Source organism: Rhineura floridana, chromosome 8 (assembly GCF_030035675.1).
Source record: "Rhineura floridana isolate rRhiFlo1 chromosome 8, rRhiFlo1.hap2, whole genome shotgun sequence".
Lineage (NCBI taxonomy): Eukaryota > Metazoa > Chordata > Lepidosauria > Squamata > Rhineuridae > Rhineura > Rhineura floridana.
Window position 1 is genome coordinate 93769878 of NC_084487.1, and position 24136 is coordinate 93794013.

A 24136-nucleotide genomic window follows, 5' to 3' on the forward strand; every position below is an offset into this window, starting at 1 on the left:
AATCCTGACTGGTTGTGAGATGCTTAGTTTTTTGCCTTACTCATAGGAATCTTGTTGTGGTTGATATGGTATTACATTTAGGAAAGTGTTACTGCCTTCTGTGTTTTTTTTTCCTATTTGCATTTCACTTATCTTTAACCTCACTCCGTTACAGCCATAGAAGCAACAGCAGCATATGCAAGATAATTAACTCCCATTAGTGATAAGAACAAGAATTTATAATTATTATTTCAATCAAAACAAGAGGCTTATCAATACTTTGAAGAGGACTAGATGTTTATTTTCTTTCTGAGCCCAGGACTAGGTCTTTCATGATGCCCGGGGAGCAGGAGAGTAGTCGATAAGACAGACATCCTGGCATTGGTAATCTAATTAGCAAGGTATGTGTGGGGTTGTTGCACACTTCCAGGCCCAGTTTCATTTTGAGTATGGAGGTGGAACCTGTGTAGATGTGGTTGAGAAATTTTGAGTTAAGCAAAGCTCTGCTTTTATAAAACCTAAGAAACATACAGATACTTTGAATGTCTGAGTGCCTGCACCAGTGGAATACTGGAGGAACTTGTAAAACTTGCTGCAACAGTATTTAGAACTGAGCATGTGGTGTGAAAGACTCCTTTTCCTAACATTTTGGCTGGTTTTTCTCCACCCACCACATCTCTGAAATATATTGTATATGTTATGGTTAACCGTGCTGCTGCCCTGACTTACTTTATGTTTGTTGCTATTTTGTGTTTTTATTATGTTTTTATATTGATTGTGTATTTTTATTGTTTTTATTATATTTGTAAGCTGTGCTGAGCTCTGTTTTTAACAGCAAAAGGGCAGGATATAAATTCTCTTTTTTATCATTAATTTTTATTCAAATTTTCAAAGACGAAAAAACAAAACAAAACAAAAACAATTAAACAATAAAATAAAATGTCGACTTCCGATTTGTCGCAGATCAGTTATAGGTCTAGAATATATAACAATCCTATCTCTAAAATTATATTGTAAAATCACTTTCCTCCAGTAATTATCTTAATTAATCATCAAATCTCATAAACATTATTTTATTCTTTCCACAAAAAGTCAAAGAGAGGTTTCAATTTCTTGAAAGATATATCTTTCAATTTTTCTCCAAATAAACATGTCGCTTAATCCATCTAATTCAAATCTGTTAGGCCCAATAATTTCAATAGCCATTCTTCCATTATCTATATTAACTCCATCTTCCATCTTCAATAATCCTGTTAAGTCCAGTAATTTCAGTAGCCATTCTTCCGTTATCAGTTATTATTATATCAGTTTTTGGTGGTAATTCCTAGGCACAAAAACAAAACAACTGGACAATCCAAATATTAATATGCAAATATTTGCATAATATGCAAATAATATGCAAATAATTTGCATAATATGCAAATTAACCTGCCCAGATTTGTGGAACTGGAATATGGCAACCCTATTCATCCCTATTTCACACAGGCAGGTTTTTTTAATGTCTTTTTTTGTTGTAACTTACCTTTTCTCTGGAATACACACAGAGAAGAAAACTTTTTAGATTCCACTCTTACTGCTCATAATAATTTTATACTAGGTTGGCTTTTTCTGTGCTACGTTTTCCACACAGTTTTTGTACATTATACATAAATGTTAACTATTAACTATTGTTATTTGAGTTGGGGAAATTTTACTTCATCCTTATCAGAACTGTTCCATGTAAGGATGAAATCCGTATTTCGGTGCCAGTTCAATTTTTGCTCAGTTGAACTTCCGGTATTGCTTTGTCAGGGACCAATGTTCACTATTTGCTATAAATATTATTCTTTTTTCCTCGCAAAAATATCAATATTAACAGATTTTTTAAAATATTGATTTTTCATAATTTAAAAATATAAAATATCAATATTAATACTGATATTTTGAGGAAAATGTTGATATTAATATCAAACATTTATTTTTTAAAAAATCTGCTTCAGCCCCAGAAAACCACTAAAAAACCCCCGATCCATGAGGGGGGGAAAGTGCAAATAAATAGGAAATCTGGTGTTAAATTCAAATTTTGTGAAATTTGAGCACATCCCTAGTTCCATGTATGTGATTACTACACAGAACTATGTTTTTTAGTGAGTTTTGGCCCATGGGGAATTGATGTTGGGTGAGGTTCAGACTTCACTACTTTAACTTTATTTTTTTTAAAAAACTTTCTTTTTTACCTGAATTAAAGAAAGGAAAAACTCTAAAACTCAATTTGTTTTAAAATCAAACTGCTAGAAGGACAGAGTTTTATTAAGCAAGAAAAATACACTGTTGTACATCAGGAGAGAGAGTCAAAGAGTCTCCCTCCCGAACCATGAACCCACAGGCTTATATTGTTTTACATATGTCACATAAAACCTACTAGATTTACCCCATCCATGGTAAGATGGTCATTTCACGAGGAGTGGTTACTTATACACGTCGTATATCTCTTCCTTAGAGTAGTGAGGAGAGGTTTGCAGAGCATGTGTCAAGTGCATGTACACGTGTCATGTGTTCCATACTGCTAACCACTGACACAAACCTTTAACAGAAAGATTTCACATATCTCTGTTGCCCACAACTTCCCCTTCCCCCCTGTTAGCTGGCATCACACAGAAATTCCTCATTTCCCTTTGTGAAGATGTACATTAAGATGTGATAGAAAGCCTCCCAGGTCTTATAAGCAAATATAAGCATATTGATTATAGAATCCTCCTTATCAGAAAGGACAAGCTCTATTATTCTTTCACAATCCCCCCCTTTGAGACTTCCGTCTCAACGAGGTGGACAGTCTCACTAGGCCAAACCTTTCCCACATAAAGTTGTAACCTATCTTTATTTATTTCACTTGTATCAGATCTTACTATTTCTAATGTTACCATCTTCTTCCTGCTTATCATGCAACTTACTCATATTCCCTCTACTGTATATTTAGATACAGTAGAGAAGAAACCAAAAAGCAAAGCACCTCATAAGCATTGGCGAAATTGTTGACCTTTAAATTGGTATTGATACTTACACATCCCCCATGAAAGTAGTTTTTATTAGATTAAGGCCAAATTAGTTAACATAGGGCATACCTGTAACTTCAGAGCAAAACCCAGATTCTTAGTGTGTGCTTCAGGTTATATACCTTTGCCCACTCAGATCATCAGATCATTAACCCTTACCCAGACCAAACAATATAGGCCTTACTCTTAAAAGTTCAAAGGATTACAATATTTTCAAAGCCCAAATCTTCACAGTCTTGAAACTTTCCCTCTCCCAGGCTACCATCTGCTCCACACAAATTGGAAACCAGGATTGTTAGGCCCTTGAGGAAAAGTCCATTTACTGCTTCTGAATTTTCCTGGTGATTCAAAGAGCAACAAATTGTGACACAAATTTGAGACCCTAAGGGGCTTCCTTACCCTCAGGGACCGGTCAGCATTCGGCATACAACCAGATTTGCTTTTTAGGGCTTTATTCTGGCCCTTATTTCTTTGTTGGCGAGGATAAATACAATCTTTCAGCAGATTCAGGTCTCTTTCCTTGCCTTCTTGGTAGGCTCACTGGAAATGTCTTTTTCACTGCTTCCCCCCCCCCATGGTCTCAAGTTGTAATGGTGCTGTTCAGAATGGTTTGTCTGAATGTAGAGCTTCTGGGACCCCGTTCTTAGGCGCAGGTCCCGAGGGTCATTGTCCTTGGCCTCAGGGATTGGCTTTGTTGTCAAGCAGCCAAAAGTTTCTCCAAGTCGCAAACAAAGAAGAGCTCAAGCCGCTCTGCAGACACGTTTCTGCAGTCCATCCCCCTTGGATGAAGAACAGGTGGAGGCCTTTCAGCCGTAGGCTGGAACACACGATTGACGGCCCCCATTTCTTTTCCAAGGCATAGATGGCTTGTGTCTTGACAAAGTGTGATGCAAAAGAAGAAGAACCTTGGCATTTTACAGGAGAAATTGCAGCATGCAGCTTGCCAGATACTACAATTTGCTGGTCTGATGAAACAGGTTGAATATCTTTGATGAAACAATCTCCCTCCCCACTTTGATAACTTCATAGGAGAAGGGAAGCAACATTGGTTAATATTTTTTCATATGAGCACAGTCCAAATAGAAGTTCAAACCCTCATCTTATTTGCAGGAATTTTCAAACCTATGAATGGGCAGTCTAACAAAATTCGCCTTTCAACATCCTCCAGCTCATCTACTTAAGCATCTCCAAAAGCTCAAAGCAATAGCACCCCTGAAGAAGTGTTTGGCAATAATGCAACTCAACCAGGGACATAAAAGATATGACACAGATGTTAAACTTTTGTCACACAAGGCTAGTTCACATGAGGTGTAATAAATACTCAATTTTTAGTGGCTTTCCTTCCCTATAAGCTTGACAAATTCCACAAGCCCTTAAATATTGTATAATCACAAAGGCGAATTTGTAAACAAACCAATATCTAGCTGTTTGTTTTGCCATACCATCTTTCTTTTACACAAGGCAGACCATGACTGTTCATTATCCCCTTTCTTTTTGGTATAATTTTAGCCAAATTCTCTTTGGCAACCACTGGCCACCGTGCAAAAACAACCATTAAAACCAGGATGATAAAGAAAAATGGTCTGAACAGTCGCTGCTATCTCTGCAGCTGCATCAGCCCTATCTTAACCCCTTGTGTACTCACAGCCCACAACTGCCACTTTTATTTAACAGTTATAAAGTGTGAACAAACACCAAAAAGAGGGTCAAGCTGATCCCATACTATGCTATAGAAGGAGAGCATGCTGTTCTGAGCCATGAAACACTGGGCCAATGAAATGTGCACACACACACTTTTTTCATGGCAAAACCACATTATGAAAAAGACTTCTAAAAAGAAGCATGCCTTTCTAAGACAAAGCACCTCAGAAATGTTTCTCTTGCCAAGCACCTGTTGTTTACATCCACATGTTGAAGTGATGAACATGCGCTGCTCTTAACTAATGTGGAAACACAGGTACGCCCTTCTTATAAATGAATATTCCTTATAAATCAATGTATGAAAAGAATCATACTAATAGCTTCATATAACAGGTGTCTTTAACATAATAGTTAATTCTGATGTCATCGTTCAATACCCTTTAACTATAAGAGCTTTGTTTTATCATCGTTTTCTCCAATACGTAGATATTATTTATGCATATTCTTATTGCGCAGCCTATGTGTAGATTTATTCCAACCTTCACTGGTTTTGCGGTTGAATTGTCCCCCGCCTTATTGGAATGTGTTGCCCACAAGGAAACAGGCACTTGAGAAAGAACTTCCTCTTGATCTGCAGACAAAGCCATAAATATGCAACGCTGTGCCTGTTTAAGAGTCTGTCTGTGCTAACACAGTTTCATTGTGGGCAGCTTGTGGAACATCCAGAAAAATTCCCAATGGTGTGCAATAGATAGTGCAGACCCAGGCAGAAACATAGTAAATCACATCCTAGCAAAATCACCAATGAGGAAGGACTTTCCTCTAAGAAAGGACATAGAAGGAAAATGGGGGACTGATTTATAAGCCCCAATGTCGACCATGAAAAGCAGTTTTGAATGAATTCATGATGCAACCATGATTGAGGAATATAGGAACACAGGTGCTCTCCTAATACATGAAAGAAACCAGAAGGACCCTGGAAGAATCCACTATGATTTCCTGCATGCATCAGCCCAACACCACCTTTTGATATGGGGATTCTAATATTGTTTCTATGCAAGATATTTATTTATTAAATTTGTTAGACGCCCATCTGGCAGGGGTTATCCTGCCACTCTGGGCGACGTACAATAAAATACAAATACATTCCATAAAAAACATAAGCAGAAAAATTAAAACCACCCCTAGAACTGCAATCTAACAGCCTAAACCCCCTCCCCAGCCTGGTTGAAGAGCCAAGTCTTCAAGGCCCGTCGAAAGCACAGCAAGGAGGGAGCCTGGCAGAGGTCAGTTGGCAAGGCATTCCATAGCAAAGGAGCCACTACAGAGAAGGCTCTTGACCTAGTCCTCTCCAGTCTAGCTGCTTTTGTTGGGGGAATGAGTGAACTGCTGGACCCCCAGACAGCCATCCTATGATATTCAGTTATCCTTATGTAATTTTTATGAGAGGATTTCTATGAGAGTATTACTTCCTAAATTTTCTTATTATTTCCCCTTAATTCATGTTCTGAGTGGACCTCAGGATGCCACCAACCACCTTCAGCAAATTTTGCCATGCTGAAGGGGAGTCGGCTACAACAAGACCTCCACCCCCTTGCTTTGATCTAATAGCTCCAATTGGTCTCATAACTCCATTTCTATGACAATTTTGAGCAGTTCGATTCTGATTCTAATTCACAAGGCCAAATGGCCATGTTGACAAGACCATCTGAGCTCATGAATTACAAAATCCAGCCCTATATTCCAATTATTCTTATAGATTCCAGTAATCACCCAAATCCAGAACTTGAACCCAGTTTCACATCAGTGCATCACTGAATCTTATTAAATATTATATTATTATCATTATATTAAAACTTTAATATTGTCTTATTTTAATAGCCATGGCAGTTGGCCACCTACCATGACTACCAGACAAGACATAAACCCTAAGTAAAATTTCTCCCCAAATTGCTCCCTTTCATTTGATGTAACTGACCACAATGGTGACCTCCCCCCTTTGGACCTGTACCCCTGCCAGGCAGACTTTGTAGCTTAACCATGACCACTGCACCTTTAGTGCAGTTTTCTCACGTCTTCAATTATTCTCCCACAGAACTCGTGACCAGACACAGTACTCCATCCTACAGCCAGAAATAGCCTCCCAATTGCTTCCTGTCGCCTTCCCAACTCCTGAAGTCTGCTATACAACTCCAAGGGGGAGGGCAGGGTCAAGCATGGTGGTGACAATTATAAAGGGGATGAAGTAGATGTTAGAACTTGGTTTCTTTTATCTGGTATAGCATCAGTTTGTGTAGAGCTATCACGAGTTGATAGTAAATCTGTCTGTATAGAGCCAGATACAGATAAGATGGTCAGAAAATGCCATCATTCTTCATTTGGGGAAAATAACCATGAACCCCAAGATGACCCGATGAGTCATCTTGTTGGCCAGCCATGTATTCATGCCATGGGGCCAAGAACTTTAATGGTTCCTTCACCATATTATATACACAGAGAAGATGCAGGGGAGCCCTTTCTTAAGGCTCTTCTTAGATATTTATACATAACACTCTGCCGAAAGCAGCAGTAGAAAATAAGTAGATGATATTTGTGGTCTTCCCCCCATTTCATGTTGTGCCCAGGGGTTGAATCACCCATGGTCTTTGTAGGTAAGCCTAATGTCCCACTGTGCTCACCAGCAGTGGTGGTTTATGCAAATCGTCCAGAGATACTGACCCACTCTGGGGATAAAGCACTTGGCTATTTATATAGGCAAACCACATTGGTAAAGACTTAACAGCTGCTGTTACATATTTTCTGTACATACAAAACACTGGGGTACCTCCTTTTGATGTTTCTACAGTATTATAATTTTGTTTCCCCATAACTCTTTTTCCAACGCAAGGAAACTGTACTTTCCTGTGTTGACTGGCCATACATCAATTTTGACTCCTTCAGAGGTGCTCTAGGTGCTCCGGATCAAACAAACCCTCCAGAGGAAACTGTTGCTTCCGCTGGTGTCCACTGGTATGGGCATGCCAGAGTGGAAAAATATTCACAGCTGCCATTCCATACTTCTCATACATTTTAAAGGTTGGGTGGCAGCTGTGAATTTTTCCAGGTCTTATAAGCAAATATAAGCATATTGATGATAGAATCCTCCTTATCAGAAAGGACAAGCTCTATTATTCTTTCACATATGTTTGGATTTTCCTGGATCCTATATCGTGGACACCAGATCAATCTCAAGTAGCATGCATATAAGGGATCAAGACAAGTCTAATGGAACCTTAACAGATACTGGAGGTAGGACTAAGAAATTAAGGTTGATATAGTTATGTGAATACTCAGTGTAAATTTAATAAAACATATAAAAAATACAATAAAAAGGAATATAAAAGGTATAACATACAAAAGTCAAACAATGACAAACATGATACTATGATTTTCAAAAGTATGTAACTAAAACAGTATACATCATGAAGAATGTATCTGACGTGTACAAATTTTGTTCAAATGGTCCGTTTCTTTTATAGAGAAAAGAGAAATATATTTTTTGTTTAAAAAGTCCAGCCAGACGCGTTTGATAAAGACTAGTATCAAGCTACAGTGTTTAAAGAAGTGAATGTCATATTTCTTTGGATATCGTTATATTCAATTTTTGTTGAAGTCATATTAGCAATTCCTTTGGTTATCGCATTATATTCAATTTCTGTTCAAAGTCATATCAGTAGCCATTGAAAAAGACAACTGTCAAAACGCGTCTGGCTGGACTTTTTTAACAAAAAATATATTTCTCTTTTCTCTATAAAAGAAACGGACCATTTGAACAAAATTTGTACACGTCAGATACATTCTTCATGATGTATACTGTTTTAGCTACATACTTTTGAAAATCATAGTATCATGTTTGTCATTGTTTGACTTTTGTATGTTATACCTTTTATATTCCTTTTTATTGTATTTTTATATGTTTTATTAAATTTACACTGAGTATTCTCATAACTATATCAACCTTAATTTCTTAGCATGCATATAAGACCACAGGAACCTGCTCCCTAGAATTTCACTCTGGATTGATAGCTATGTTCTTCTCTTAAACTAAAAGGCCATAAAGTTAGGGCAGCTGGGATTATGTAGTAAAACGTATATTTGAGAGCTGGTGGCATTTAGGTGGGCCAATGTAGATTCAGCAATAGTTCAGTTGGAATTAATTTTTATCTTGCATACTGTAATCCTTGCATATAATAGCCAATTTGTTGTTTGTTAGATTTTTCACCCCCCAAGATTCATTTATGTATAGCTGTCCTGCCCAGAGTCCGAGGCACGAGATGGAGGCGAGGCTTGATTTCATTCTCTTTTTATTAGTGTGATGGTTACATCCAAAGCAGTGCGCTTCATAAACCTGTCTACTCTGGCTCACTACTTTCCCTAGCTAAGCTACCTAAACAGTCTCTGCGGCAGGTGAGGAGAGTTGAATCAGCACTGAAGCCTGGGCGGGCACCTGCTTAAGTAGGGAAGGTCTTCGCCTGTAAACGATAGCTCCTCCGAAGTTCTGCCCTCTCAAGGTCCCTTTTCTCACGCCATCTCGTGTGGGGTGAGGGGGGCAAGCCTCCAACAGCCGATCTGACAGCGGGGCTTCGCTAGGCGATGACTCGACTTCAGGGAGCGGGAAGCTGGTTGGCGGGGAAGCATTTGAAGTGCCAGGCAGGGATTCCAGAGGGGGTGTGGTTGGCGTGTGCGAGGGGTCACTTCCCAATGGCTCAGTCAGGGGGCTCGCAGGCACAGCAGGAGCTGCCTCGATGGAGGGGCTAGCCGATAGAGTCTGCAGGCTAACTCCGCTCCCCCTTCCTTCAATGCTCTCAGGGACCTTGTCCTCATACGACTCCTCTCCCTGAGCTAACTCCTCTTGCGCCTGGGGCGCAACAATAATGCATTTTTGAATTCTCTTTGATACTGCTAGACTCATATCTTTCATAAGCCCAAATACATCCATTGGCCTTCTCCTGATATAGTTAAAACAAACCATTCCAAACAGTGTTGAGACCCTCGGGTCCTGTTTGGTCCCCACCCTCTCACCCATTAGGACAAATTAAGATTTTCATTTGCAGGGGTCAAAATGATTACCCTCACTTCCCTCCAAATGCCTTCAATAAGGGGAAGGGCTGTAGGTCAGTGGTAGAGCACATGCACTGCATGCAGAAGGTCCCAAATTCAATCCCTGACATGACTTCTTTTTGAAACTGTGGAGAGCTGCCATCAGTCCATGTAGACAATACTGAGCTAGATGGACCAACGGTCTGACTCGGTATAAAGCAGCTTCCTATGTTCCAATAACACATGGGTTTTCCGTCAAGCCACCTAGCAAAAGGTAGTGTGCAGGTACTAGCCCTTGGCTGCTGAGACAGAGAAGAAACCACAGGAGACAAAGGGAAGTTGAGCTCTCCATTCTCTGCCTAAATGTTCGCAGATGTGAGGGAGAAACTGTCCTAAGAAATAGTGAGAATTTTAAGGCCTTGTCTCTGACCCAAGTCCTTCTCCCCAATTTTGCTCTGGGGAGACTGAACTTTCCATTTTGCCACAGAAGTGATCATGGTCTGGGGTGGGTTAGAGGTTGACCCCTAAACAATTATTTTATTGTGGTGGGTGAGGAGAGGAGCAAAGGGATAAAAGGATATTCTTTTCCCCTTTCTTTTCCCCTTTCTTTTCCCCCACAACTGCTTGCAGGCTCCAATTTGAAAACCCTACATTTTCACCCTTTCCAGTAATAATTGTCCTTTTAAGCAAAAAATGTATTTTGCAGTAGTGCCAGGATACCATATATTCTAAACCAAAGACAGGGAACAGGGTCTGGCCAGTGGACTGGATCCAGAAGTGACCCACCCCACTGGATCACTTTTAAATTAAATGTGGGCAGTACCACCCACCTGCCAATCAACTGATACCACATGGCACCAAGTGATTCAACTTCATTGTGTGTTCCCGGTTCTTTCTTTGTAGCAGTGGCTTGAATTCAAGTTAGGGCTGCAAAGATTCCTGTCAATTTGCAAGCCCAACTTGAAGGAACCATCACAACAACTTTCTAAAGCTCCTGATTGTTCCTCTTCAACTGTGGCTTTACCTGCCCTACCCCTTGACATCAAATTAGGGGCTAATTTGGCCCATGGGCTGGAGTTTCCCCATCCCTATTCTAAAAAATTACTCTGCAAAACTTGTGACTAGAAGATTACATTATGCAGCAATAGGGTCTATTTTCTTTTTCACACTGATCATTACCCTTGAGTATCACGTCTGGGGATGGAAATTTCTGTCAATTTTAGTTGTCTCAGTTTCTCATTTTTCCAGCTTAAATTCAGTTCTCTACATTTGTGCAGCAATTTGTGATTGAAAAAAAAAATCCTCAGGATAATTATCCAGCATTTTAGTGTGAATTTCTCCTAATAAACACATTCAAGAACTAACAAGAGAATAAAAGAAGCCCACAGCAGACTTTACACTTCAGTTTATGGACTAGATCTCCTAGCGCATTAGACTAGTGTAACCAAGCAGATATCTTTCAAGTTACTCCTAGCCTCCACTTTTCCCATGCAGGCAAAGCAAGCTAGGATGGCAAGGCAAAGATGAGCATGGAACATGAATGTGGTTTAATTTTTTTGATTATGTATCCTCATGATTGCAGCCCCCACTCCTCAAATGTTCTATGGTTTCTTTTGAAAGTGAAAAAAATAAAATAGCAGACTACCCCTAGGGTGGTAAGTAATTTATCCAGGATTTAAGCCTACAAAGCTAACCTTGACTCAGCTGAATACAAGCGCAATAAATCTATTTGCTTTTCTCCCCCTGTGGTTTTGACTCTATTCTTTGGATTTCTTTTTCCTCCCCAGTCCATAAAAGAGTAGAGAATTACAAGATAGATGACATAATGCCTGACATCTGGCAAGCTAGATTTGTACCTTAAAATGCCTGTACAGGTGTTAGCAAATCCTACCACAGAGGGTTCTATATTTATTAAAGCCTTCTGTTTTTATTCAGCCCTCCCTAGAGGAGCTGATAAACCACAGTTCAGAGTCAGTTTGAGTCTATTCTCTTCTCTATTGAGTGGCACAGCAGTAGTCTTCAAGTGCATAATTTTCAAATTTGAAGCCAATCGATTGAAATCCTTTATCCCAACCTCACGCACAGTTATTAAATGAGTCTGGAAGAAAAGACCACTTTGCAACAACTATTTCTCACTTTTTGTGTCCCCCACTTCTTTTATTCCAGCCTTTTTACTCACCAAACAAGAATAGGAATCATTCAATCGGTGATCCAAGGTCTGCCTCTGAAGTACTCTAAAGAGTGCAGCATGGTCAAACTTGCAAGGATTAGCAGAAATAAACTCATCCATGCCATGCTTCTGAGTACGATCTGCATATGAGCGTAGAAAAAATGTATGGATGTAGATTATCCCACTTTAAGACAGGCTTAAAGTTTAATTCAAGAATGCCTCATTAAGATTTTCCCTGCCCTTTCATTCCTCATCCAACCCCTCCCGGTAAACAACCTATTATAATTAAATCTAGGCAAATAACAGTGATTTAAATATAACTATGGATAAAGTCAGGAGATGGGGAAAAAAACCCTTTCTATGTACTAGTCAAATTAACCACAAATGTTACCCCTACATATCAGATTGAAACAGCCTGAACAATGCATTCTGATATTTTTCAAAGACCAATGTGGATCTTCTACTGTGTTTCTAGAAAGCTTGCAAAATAGTGGCATAACAGAGGCTTTGTTTCTGGGGTGCCTGTTTTCACAAGATATTAAGTGCAGAACTGTTGGACATAGACATTATCTATTTACAATACACTCAAATAAAAATTTGAGCAAGTGTTTGCTTATGGGCATAACAAAGATGTTCATCACAGACCAAAGTAGGAAGCAAACATGGCTTGAAGGCCATTTCTCAAATGGCAAACTAGAGCAGAAATGAACACACAAGCTTGAACGGGGTCATTTCCAGTCTTTTTCTTTTTACATCCAGTTTTTAATGAAACAAATATAATGCAGTAATGGGAAAGAGTCCCTTAAACCTACCAATACTGAGTAGTGAAACCAGGAGCATTTTTTTTTTGTAAATTATATATAACATACCATCTTAAATGGTGCTTCAATCAGAGATCTGAATTTATTGTTCACAGATTGCATCTTTCAATGCCGTTGAACCCCGTGGGTTTATCAAAAGACAAGCTCTAATGATTGCGTTTGTTAATGGCATGTTTTGTTAAAATCCTCAATGTGAGTTGTCTACCAAGTATGGACAGAAAAAGCCTTGCAGTAGCCAAAAGGACTAGTTATATATTGGCACATTAGCTCACTTGGATTCCATACGCAACATTGGGGGTGAATAGTTTGCTATCTACTCACAAATTGACTTAACCCTTACAATAATGTTGTTGCTTCTCTTTGTTCCTTTAATTTCAAATATAGGTTTTTTATAGTTGTTACTCGAAAAGATGCAACCTAGATGTACTTTAAAAAAACCTACATAGTACAAACCTAAAATTTCTACAGAAAAGTAACAAAAGTTTATTGATTAAACCCAATTATAGAGTTAGGTTCATAATAAAACTCCGTATTGATCTGTGGGCATGATGCTAAAGTAATCAGTCACATTTAGAAATTTAGCCCCAGATCATATTGATCCATGTCAAGTCCAACTTTCAGCTGTATTTGCAGATGGAAGAATTATTTAATTCAAGCTGAAAGATCTGCAGCATCACATCTTGAAAAGATGCACAAACTAATTCATATCATTTGGCTCTCCATTGTCAAAGCAAGAGTCACATCTATGTGACAGATTTCACCAAGGTGGATATAGCAAGTAAACAGTGTGACAGTGCATTGATGATTAAAGGTATGAGATGATCATCTACACAAACAGCAGTATATTTTTCTAGAGTTTAATCATTCATGGTGTTGCTCCTTAAACACCTTTTAAGCAGCAATCCTGTGCACAGTTAAATCCCACTGAAGTTATAACAGGAATGTACAGATAAGCAATAGCTGGAATACACCCTAAAAGGATCACCACTGTACAATGGTAAACAGAGTTCATTTTATATAAGATTTATATGGCCCAACCAACTCTAGATTTTTTTTAAAAAGGGAATTAGCCTTAAATTGAATGACATTTTATTTCCAGGAATGACATGGCTCTGGTGAAACGTTTTGAACAGTTCATTCTTTATTTCATGTTTCTAAAACCCTTCCCATTTTCAAACAATACTAAGGATTTTTACAATTGTTCAGATATTGTTTGCTATATAAAATTAAATATCTGCTATTATCTGATAGTTTAAAAAAAGGAAAAGAAAAAGAAAAAGAATGCTGCTTTGTCTTCTGTCTCTTTCTTACATCCATATAAATTCAAGACAGACATTTGAAAGTATTTGTAACGTTGATCTTTCATTATATTGTTTCATTATATAATATTCTTACTTCAAAAAATAGAAAAATGAAAATTAGTTTATATAGGTTTATTAATGTTTTTGGAAATGTATTTATGCAACACAATTAAGGCCTTGACTGCTTGTTAAAATGCATCCCTGTACTTGTAGTGGAGTTACATCAACATAAATTGATTCCATAGTGGTGTAGTGGCCTATGACTAAAAAAGAAAAAAGAAAGAACAGAGGTTCAGTTGGATAAACACAACAAAAATAAATACAATTTTATTTATAATTTGAAATAGTTCCTAAAGAGAAATTAAGCCACCCCATTCAGAGTCAGGGTTTGCAATGGGTGCTGTTCAACAAAGGCCAGGATCAAAACCATTTTATGCTAAACCTGTAGAATTTAAACAATGGCTCTATATAGAGCCCCCCTTTGGTCATGGTCTGTGTAGCCGAATGGAAAGAGAAGGGGATGTGTCATGGCTAGGGATGGAAAGATATGTCAATTTCAGTTTTCTCAGATTCTCCTTTTTCCAATCTTAAATTCATTTCTCACTTTTCTGCAGCAATTTGCTTAAAAAAATTGTATGAACATTCTCCAGCATTTTTGTGTGGATTTCTCCTAATAAACACAGCTTGTAGGCAGTTTTGACTAATTTCTGCAATCATTTTCTTGTCATGTAAAGCATTTTTAAATGTTATTTTCACTCATATATTCATTTTTATGCTCACTTCCCCCTAACTTATGCATTTTTGTAAACATTGTTGGTTTGGCAAACTGCATTGCAAAATTTCTATTAAGTGTAAATTTCAAAGGATGCCTCTGTTGAGGTTCTCATATTTGCTTCAGAAAATGCATATTGATTTGGCTTGAAATGAAAACTGAATCGGATTTCTTGCTCATCCCTAGTTATGGTTCAGACCCCTGGGAGACCTACAAGGGTACCGCCATGTCCTGCCCAGAGCCCGACACAGGAGACGGAGGCGAGACTGGCAATAATTCTTGCTTTATTAGAGTTACGGTTACATCAAAAGCAGTGCGTTTCATAGACCTAACTAGGCTGGGTCATTACTGATGCTAACTATGCTAACTAAGCATTCTCTGTGGCGTGTGGAGTAAGTTGACTCAGCACCTCAACCAGGGGGAGCTGCCTTAAGTAGGGAAGGTTTTTGCCCGTAATGTCTGACTCCTGTGTGGTTCCACCCTCTGACTGTCCCACTTCTTGCGTTGTCTCACGTGGGGCGAGGGGGGGGCGAGCCTTCGACTGCTCATCGGACAGTAAAGGCTCGCTAGGTGCCGGGTCGACTTCAGGAGGTGGGGAGCAAATAAGTGAGGAAACGTGAGATTGCTCCCCAATGGCTCTGGTGGAGCGTTTGCAGGTGGCAAGGTGCCTTCAGGTGGAGCGGGGTCTAGGTCACCCAGGGGATTGTCCAGGGAGACCGGAGGGCTGCCAACACTCCCCCCTCTCTCAAAAGTCTCATCCTCCTCTGCCCACTCTCCCTGATGCAGTTGGGATAGCGGGGGCTCAACACACCATGAGTTTGTGTTGTTAGGAGCAGGAGCAGCTTCTAGTTCCACTGCACATCCCTTTCTCCATTTAAAAATTATTGTTGCCATTAGAATTCCAAAAAGAGAAGAGTTTGTAGCTGGAATGGCAGTTCCTGCTAACCTCTCTGGTTCTAGTTCTCTCCCTGGCAAAAGGGTTGTCTGTAGGCTGGTGCTGTCCTTTCCTCTTTTCTTGCTGCTATCCGTGTTTAGGCCGCTAGAGCAGGGATGGGCAGACTTCAGGAGTGCGAGATCTACTTTGTCTTTTTGACAGAATCCTGAGATCCACCAACAGGAGCCAAGTGCAAAAGAGTGACTCAGTCATGGTGGTGGTGGACACACACACAATTTAGGATGTCATGCTTAACACCCCCCCCAACACTTTCTTTTTTCAGCAGCCTAAAAAGGGAAGCCAGTGGGAGAAAGAGGCCTTTTTGTTATTGCTGTTAAATAACAGGGAGTTGGAAATCTGGATGGGCAAATCTTGCCAATTTCAGCTTCTCTCAGTTTCTCATTTTCCCCAAACTTAACTTCAGTTCTCCACATTTCCACATCAGTTTGTGATTTGTTTTTTTAAAAAAACAAAAGTCCTCATGAAAGCTCATCAGCAATTTGGTGAAAACTTCCCCTTATACACATTTTATATGCAATTTTCCCTAACATGCACATTTTTGCAAAGCAGTTTTCCTGAGGAGAATGATTTTTTGTAATTTTCACTAATATATGCATAGGGTAGCCATAAGTCGGGATCAACTTGAAGGCAGTCCATTTCCATTTATGCATTTTCTTTTGCACACTTTACTCCAGTATATGTATTTTTGTACACCAGTAGGCCCAGATTTATCTTTTGCCCACCCAAATCTGTGTCTAAGCAGAGACCTGGAAAACTTGCAGCTGTGGGCTTCAGTGACTATCTTCCCATCCATTGGTCTGGTTTAAACAGTTCACAGGCAAAACTCGACTCAGTCAGGAACCTTAAAAGCATAGCTTCTTGCTCTCTCTTCAACTGGGCTCAGTTCTGGCTAGGGCTTTGTTGTGACTGCCCAACCAGTCCCCCCTGCCTTTGTGTGGACGTTGCACAGCTGTTGAGTGATGCAGAGTCCCAGATCCAAAGTATGTTGGCTTTAAGCAAGCTTGCATGCTGCCCCTTTGATAGATGTTCCCTCTAACTAAAATTTGGGGAATATCTCTATGTATCTGTTTACCATGATGTAACTTCCTAAAGGGTGGAGTTACCTGGCTTCTCTTCCTCTTTCCTTTGTAAAAGGGATTAGTAGATTCCTGCATATCTACCATTATTGAGCTTAACCTCTAGCAGAGACAGCATGGCAGGTGCTCTTCCTGAGAGCATCATCACCAAAGACTAAATGGACTAAGACTCTTACCGGTTCATCTAAGCTAGAGCCTATGTTTCCTGAACAAATGAAAGGTCGTGAGTAAATTTTTTATCTCTTTTTTTTACCTAAGAAGACTATTTCTGTTGTTATTTGTGTCTGAGGGAAAGGTGGGCTGGTTGATTCTCAAAATCTGCTGTTGTTAAATACTTCTGCTAAGAAATAGGGCTACATACAGTTCCTATTTCATTTTTTAAACCAAACAAATATGCATCACAATATAGAACTGTTGAAAGAAAAACAATCTCCCCACCCTTAAAAAAAGGAAAATACTGTTTCCATGGAAATCTGCATTTTGAACCTTTAAAATAGCTTCACAGTTTTAAAGGTAACACAACAATGGTAATGCGCTGCAATCAGGTGTTGCATGACACAAACTGTCAGGGAATATCAAATTCAATACTGATTAATTACGTTAATGAAGTCCCATCAGTTAAGAACAAAATTAACTTACTCTGCAATGTATCTGTGTGCACATTGCTTCCTTTTGAATTCATCTTCTGTGCTTGACTTGCAGGAATGGGCTTATAGGATTGACCTGTTGCTCTGTACATTGCTTGAACCCAGAGGATTCTATCTTGCTCATCGTCACTGGCAAATATTACTGTATCACCTTCTTTTACAGCATTGAAGAACATTTGACCACCCTGGAGGCCTGCAAAATTAGGCAGTCAAAGTCAGGACTGGGTCTGATTCCAATAGGATCAAGAACAGGACAGGACAGAGCACAGAAGAATTTGTGGTTCTTCCGGCCACAGACTGCCAAAAATAATTGCTTCTTTGCAAAAAAGACTTCTCCACCTCTCCCCTTCTGTGATGCTTACAACTTTGGCTAGTTTTACTTTACAACTGATGAAGATATATCCCCCCTCTCTTTAGCATAGCTACATGAAATCATTTGCAAGAATAATTACATAACTAATGAATAAGCATTACACAGCAAAATACCTGCATGAGGTGCTGTATAGTCCACAGTGTATCCTTCAAGCTGCATTAACTCCTGAGGCTCAGATTTTTTCTCTCTATAGCTGCACATAGCAAATGTGTACTGGCTAACCTGAGTTAAAAAAGAAGTTGGATTGGATACATTTCATTACATCATAGTATACTTTAACCATCAGAAGATTGGTAATATACAGCACAGAGTTCCTTGGGTTCTTGCCAATAGCATACCCACTACATATCTAGTTACAAATCACATTTCATGCAGCTGAGAAGGAAGAAGCCCTATCAAGATGTGTACTAAAAACCAGAAATGCACTCAGCACCACAGAGCACAGCTATGTTTAATTTGTCTTTCGAAAGCAAAGGTATTTGGGCACCGGATAATTGATGATGCCATTGATCTGCTTATACTGTAAAGACTTTAATAAATGATTTAATTTAATTTGTAAATAAAAATAATTTTCAAAGACTCAAAGTAATATTCAAATAGATACCAATAGACTATCCTGATCTGCGAGATGCTCACCTTTGTTGTTCTCCTCTTACTGTTACTGCTAACATGCACCATGTAACTGGGAGCTGTTTCCAGTTTTTGGAGAGGTGGAATTTCCCTTTGTCTGGCTGGGTATGGGTGAACTGACTGAGAGAAGATTTTTATTTGCCAGCTATGGCAGGCAAGTAGAGAGAAAGGGGTGTCCCTCACTAAAAATAAAAGCAGGTGATGAAAGATGATGCTACTAGTATTACTCCTATAATAATAAATAGAACAACTTTGGAAAATAATGTCGAACTGCAACCGTAACCACCATGTACGAATCTATGTATGAATCTATGTATTCTAAATAGAGCTGCAATCCAAACCCAGTCCTGCTGCATGTGCAGCTGACAAGTATGTATAAGACATCTACCCCTGAATTGTTCACTTAGCCCTGAATTCTCCATCCTGACAGGCAGCTGCCTCCAGAGCCACTGACAGCTGGCACTGGGCCTGGGGCAAGATGCACAATTGGGCCCCCCTCCCTAAATCATCCTACAAACCAAATGTTACTACTTTCTTTAAACAAGTTTTCAAGTGACTTGGGTTTAATTTAGGGTGAGAAAGATTAAAAATAAATAAAATAAATTTATCAGAATGGGATGATTAATATGTTTATTAGAAATAACACTGTTCACAAACCCAAGTGAAAAGAAGTAAACTTAACATTTGTAGTACTACTGTATTACTAAACTACTTAATCAGTAGCGTCAACTGCTGTGGTCAGCCTCTCCTAGTCCAGGAATGGCTGTAGTTGTCTTATCAGGCACAGCTAATGCAAGGCACTTCTAGCCACTGAGACTACCTGGGCCTCCAGTGACAGCTGGATCCAGACGCATCCCCAGACTGCGTACCTGCTCCTTCAGAGGGAGTGCAAACCTATCCAGGGCAGGCAATTGCCATGATTCCAATCAGTTTATTTTCCTTCATCCATCCTACCGCTGTATCCAGGCACTGGTCCAGGGCCTGCACAGCCTCTCCTGATTCAGATGTTATGGAGAAAAAAAGCTGAGTGTCATCAGCATACTGATGACACCTTGTCCCCAAACTCCTGCTCCCAGCAGCTTCATATAAATATTAAATAGCATTAGGGATAAGACGGTATCCTGCAGCACTCTCAGCACAACTGCCAGGGGGCTGAAAGACACTCACCCAACACTACTCTCTGGATTCAGTCTTGTAGGTAGGACTGGAATCACCATAACATGGTGCTCCATGGAGCCAGTCCAGAAGGATATCATGGTCAATTATATCAAAAGCCACCAAGGAACTGAGATCACACTCCCCCGTCTCATTTTCTATAACAGTTATCCAAGAAGACTTGGATATGCTGAGATTCAGCAATAGACATTATAGCCACTGTCTCATCTGCTGAGATACAAAAATGTATTTTGTAATGTACTTTTTTTCCACAGTCCAGGTCTCAGGGATTTTGCCCACTTGACCTCCTTTACTCAGCTCTGGCATCCTCAAGGATATCAGACACAGGCTTCTTTCAGTAGTTGCTGTTGGAAGTGGGGCAAGAGCAACTCTTGTTTTGTTCTTTTGTTTGTGCTCCAGAAGGGAGATAGAGCTAGGGTCCTCCAGATGAATGGGCTTGTTTACCTTTACTTGTGATGCTCTGACTGACTTCCTTCTGTCACTAGACTGTTATGTCTTTAGGGAAGCTTACCTGCCCCTCCTCCTTCTGCCCTTTCCACTCCTTCCTTCTCCAACTGTCCGGGAGAGAGGAGACATCCTTTGTCTCTGCTCTCTCCTAGCATGGGGCTAACTCCTGCACCTGGGTGTTACGCCTCCAACTTAGTTAGTTAGTTAGAACTAGGTATGCTTTTCTATCTACTATGTGTCCCTGTGATGAAGGGGTAGTTGAGTCTGTGGGTCACGTTCTATTGTACTGTACATTTTATCGTGATCTTCGTTCTGTTTTAATCATCCCTATCTTACAAAATATACCTGGTAGGGATGAGGCGTTTTATGTGGAATTTCTCCTATCTGACCACACTCCACAAACATCAGCTAAGGTAGCCAGCTTTTGTGCTGCTGCCATACACTGTAGAAGGAATCTGATAAAAGAGTAACTAATCCTAGAGCTAATACTGGTTTTAAAATGAATTTGTTTTAAGTACTTTATCCTGGTTTTTAATGGAAAAATGTCTAGTTGAACTTCTGTATTTTTCTTTTCCTGTATTTTTTTATGCTGTATTTTTTATGCTGGTGTATTACCGTAATAAACATAATCAATCAATCAAACTATGTATTTCTATAAATAAAGTAGCTTTTCTTATTTTACTAAGTCTCAAGTCTCAGTGATCCTGATGCAGGGTATGTATTTGCTGAGAAAAGCAGCAGTTGCATCATTTGACAGGTATAGGATGCAAAGCAGGAAGTGATTGTCACCATCAGACAAGAGGTTAGCTGGGCTAATTCAACACTTTGGTGCTACCTGAGGCAAGCTGTGTTTCTTAAGTTTCCTTGATGTCATTATTCACTATGCAGCCCACAGTTCATCAATCTCTTGATAAATACTGCTGCACGAAAGTAAAATTTTAAAAAGTTCTGATTTTGTACCACACCTGCAGCGTCAACAGTGCAAGAGATATGAAACCAAAAGCAAAATGCCCATTGGTCTGTATTGTTTTCTAGAGTCCTTTGACACCTAGTCTATTCATTCAGCAGAATGAGAAGGTAGAACAGACTGTACACTATTGACTCTAGGTCTGGGGAAGCCAGCATGAATAGTGGTGTGCACATGTGCATGGGTGTTTGTGGGGACAGAAATGAACAAGACTGCCCTTTCCCTGGGACAACCCCAGAATCAGAAAGCAAAATAAAAGCAATTTAAAACAAAAAGAGAAACCTGGATCATGGGAGGAGGTGGAATTCATCTGCTTCGGCCTCAGACAGCTTAAAGTATTTTGGAAGAAAGTGTATGCTGGCTGGCTAGAACCCTAAACAGGGTCATACCTGTTTGGGGTCTGGGGAAACATTAGTTCATTTTAGTTTAGATCCCACTTGTAACATCCGAGGGTTTGGGGAGGGGGAAGAATGTAAAAAAAACCCTTGCAAATTATTTAGTCAGTCATGTTAGGTATTTGGGAACACACTTTGTTCTCAGAACGTTCAAAAGAAATATCAAAACCAACACACACAGTCCACGGGGGGATGTTACAGAATAAAGTATTGATTTTAGTAACTAGTAAACAGAGAGAGACTCATAGCCACATCTTGTCTGAGACAAATACCAGTATGAGATAAAACTGGTTTAGAAAGCCCACTGATGAATCACTTACACTGTGATAGCTAAACTAAGCATGCATAAATGCTATAGTCCTTAGGCACAATTCTACTGATCAGTGTCTGCCAGAAGCTGGAGGACAGTTCACAGAAATAACAGAGAAAACCAAGTGAATATTCATGGACAAGGGAAACTTCAAGCATTCCATGGCCAGAATTGCAACAGATGAAACAAACAATTTGTCAACAGCTTTCTTGCACACTGTCGAGGTAAATCTGAATGGGTATAAAGTGAAACCTTCCACATAATATTGAAATACACTAGCCCTAACAGAAGAAGTTGTGAAAAAAATCACTAAGTGTATCAATAAAGGATCAATAATATCAAAATGCTTATCCCCACCACTGCATGCTTGTTTGAAATTCCTCACCTATACTGTCAATAGTGCTGCAAGTAGCGTATGTAGCTTGTATCAGTGGACAGAGACTTACAATATGCTGCAGTAATTGAGCAGCAGTCTTTTTATATAGCCAAGTATTGCATCTTTGTGCCAAGTTTTGGAATCATATAACATTCCGTATAACAACATTTTTCTCATGTATTGAAAATAATCTCAGGCCATACACATTAATGGCAAAATATAGAGATTTATGACTCTGAAGGTTTGCCACATGCATAGTTCTTTTTTATCCTTCCCCACACAGATCTGAGCCTGTGAACAAGCAGACAGAAAGTTTTACCTCAGGCCAAAAGGGAGGGGGAAAAAACTAACTCCTAACCCACCATTCAGCCTTGAAGGTATTATAGACTTTGGACAAAGGGAATCAGAAAAAGCCCTGCACCATGTCCTGTGAGCTCTCGGGATGCCTGTAGGATTCCGTAGGGAAAGAGAAACCGTGGTCCTCCAGATGTGGCTAGACCACAACTTTCATCATCCCGATCATTGGACTGTACTGCCTGGGACAGATGGAAATTGAAGTCCAACCACACCTGGAGAGTCACAGGTTCCCTACACCTGCCCTAGTGTGTCCTGGACAGGTTCCATAACCTCAAAGGGTAAGGGGACCCAGGGAGCCCCACAGATGTCCTGAGAGATCCAGGTTATGAGGACAATCTGCCCATGTCAATTCACCTGTTGGGCAAACACATTCTGGAGGAGGCCTAGTAACATTGGCTATGTGGCTCTAGTCTCCCCAGAGTATGCAACCACCCATGTGGTAAGCAGGCTCTAGTGAGAATCCAGGATCCAAAGGACAAACACGTACATCAGGGGTTACCAACATGGTGTCCTTCAGATGTTTTGGAGGGCAGATTCTATTGGCCCCAATCAGCAGGGTCAATGATCAGGGAAGATGGGATCTGTAGCTCCAAACATTTGGAGGGCTATCGCTGACATATATGATAATGGGATCATTTCAAACAGTAATGTGAATGTCAAATGTTTTGTTGCAATCAGATATTCAGAAATCTGAAACAGTTCTAGAAACTAAATTGTACATTTCTCAGTTGCAAAGCTAAAATATGCCACCTCAACACTGCAGCTGTTATATACATGGAGGAATATTGCTCTAACAATGCTCTTGGAAATGCTACTATCCAGATTAAACAGGTAAGAAACATAACTAACCTGTACAAGAACGAAGTAGCGCTTTTTCCACCTTTTCCAAACCTTCTGACCAAGTGCATACAAATACCTGCCAAGCATGAAGAAACACAATTTTCTGTTAAAAATGTTATACTAAAACGACCCCAAACAGAATGTTAATAAAAATATCTGAGCTCCTTTTGAATTAAGCATTTGATTTGTTTTACCACCTATATACCTGTCCTTAAAATTCATGTATATTTTTGGTGTGGTATTTTAATGCTTATAATTTTATTCTGAACACAAGTATGTTACATATATTATCTTACTCATCTTTACAACAACCTTGTAAGGTAAGTCAGTATTTTCTTCCATGCTTTTGATGGGGGTTAACTCTTAAATATTTACCAAATGCCACCTTGTTAGTTTATGGCTGAGGCAAAATTTGAACTGGGGACTTGAACTGGGTGGAAACCACTGTAACCTTAATGTAGTTGGCATTCAGCATGTCGAGCAGTGCCCTTAACTAAAGACATTTTATTAAGGCTTTGCAGCTTACGTCATAAATATATGGACAGATTTCCCAAAAGTGTGCTTGGGGGTACCAAGTTAAACTAAACATGCTAAATCTAACACAAAATCTGAATGCTTGTTTTCCTGATGCAGACACATTCAGTTTACTTAGAGTAGGGGTGGCTAACCTGTGTCCCTACAGATGTTGCTCCCATCATTCCTGACCATTGGCTGTACCGGCTTGAGCTAATGGGAGCTGGGAAGTCCAACAATCCCTGGAGGACCACAGGTTTGCCACCCCGACTTGAGAAC

At 39.7% G+C, this 24136-nt stretch overlaps 1 protein-coding gene across 10 annotated transcripts in view; it reads right to left on the reverse strand.

The window, feature by feature from the left end:
* CADPS2 (calcium dependent secretion activator 2) overlaps positions 1-24136 on the reverse strand; it is a 528181-nt gene that overhangs the window by 178981 nt on the left and 325064 nt on the right. For all 10 annotated transcript variants that reach the window (XM_061640133.1, XM_061640131.1, XM_061640132.1 and 7 more), the window contains 4 exons: positions 23354-23420; positions 17960-18068; positions 17466-17666; positions 11911-12041 (listed from right to left, as the gene is read on the reverse strand). In XM_061640133.1, the coding sequence (XP_061496117.1) occupies positions 11911-12041; positions 17466-17666; positions 17960-18068; positions 23354-23420 (508 nt within the window). The remainder of the gene's footprint in view (positions 1-11910; positions 12042-17465; positions 17667-17959; positions 18069-23353; positions 23421-24136) is intronic.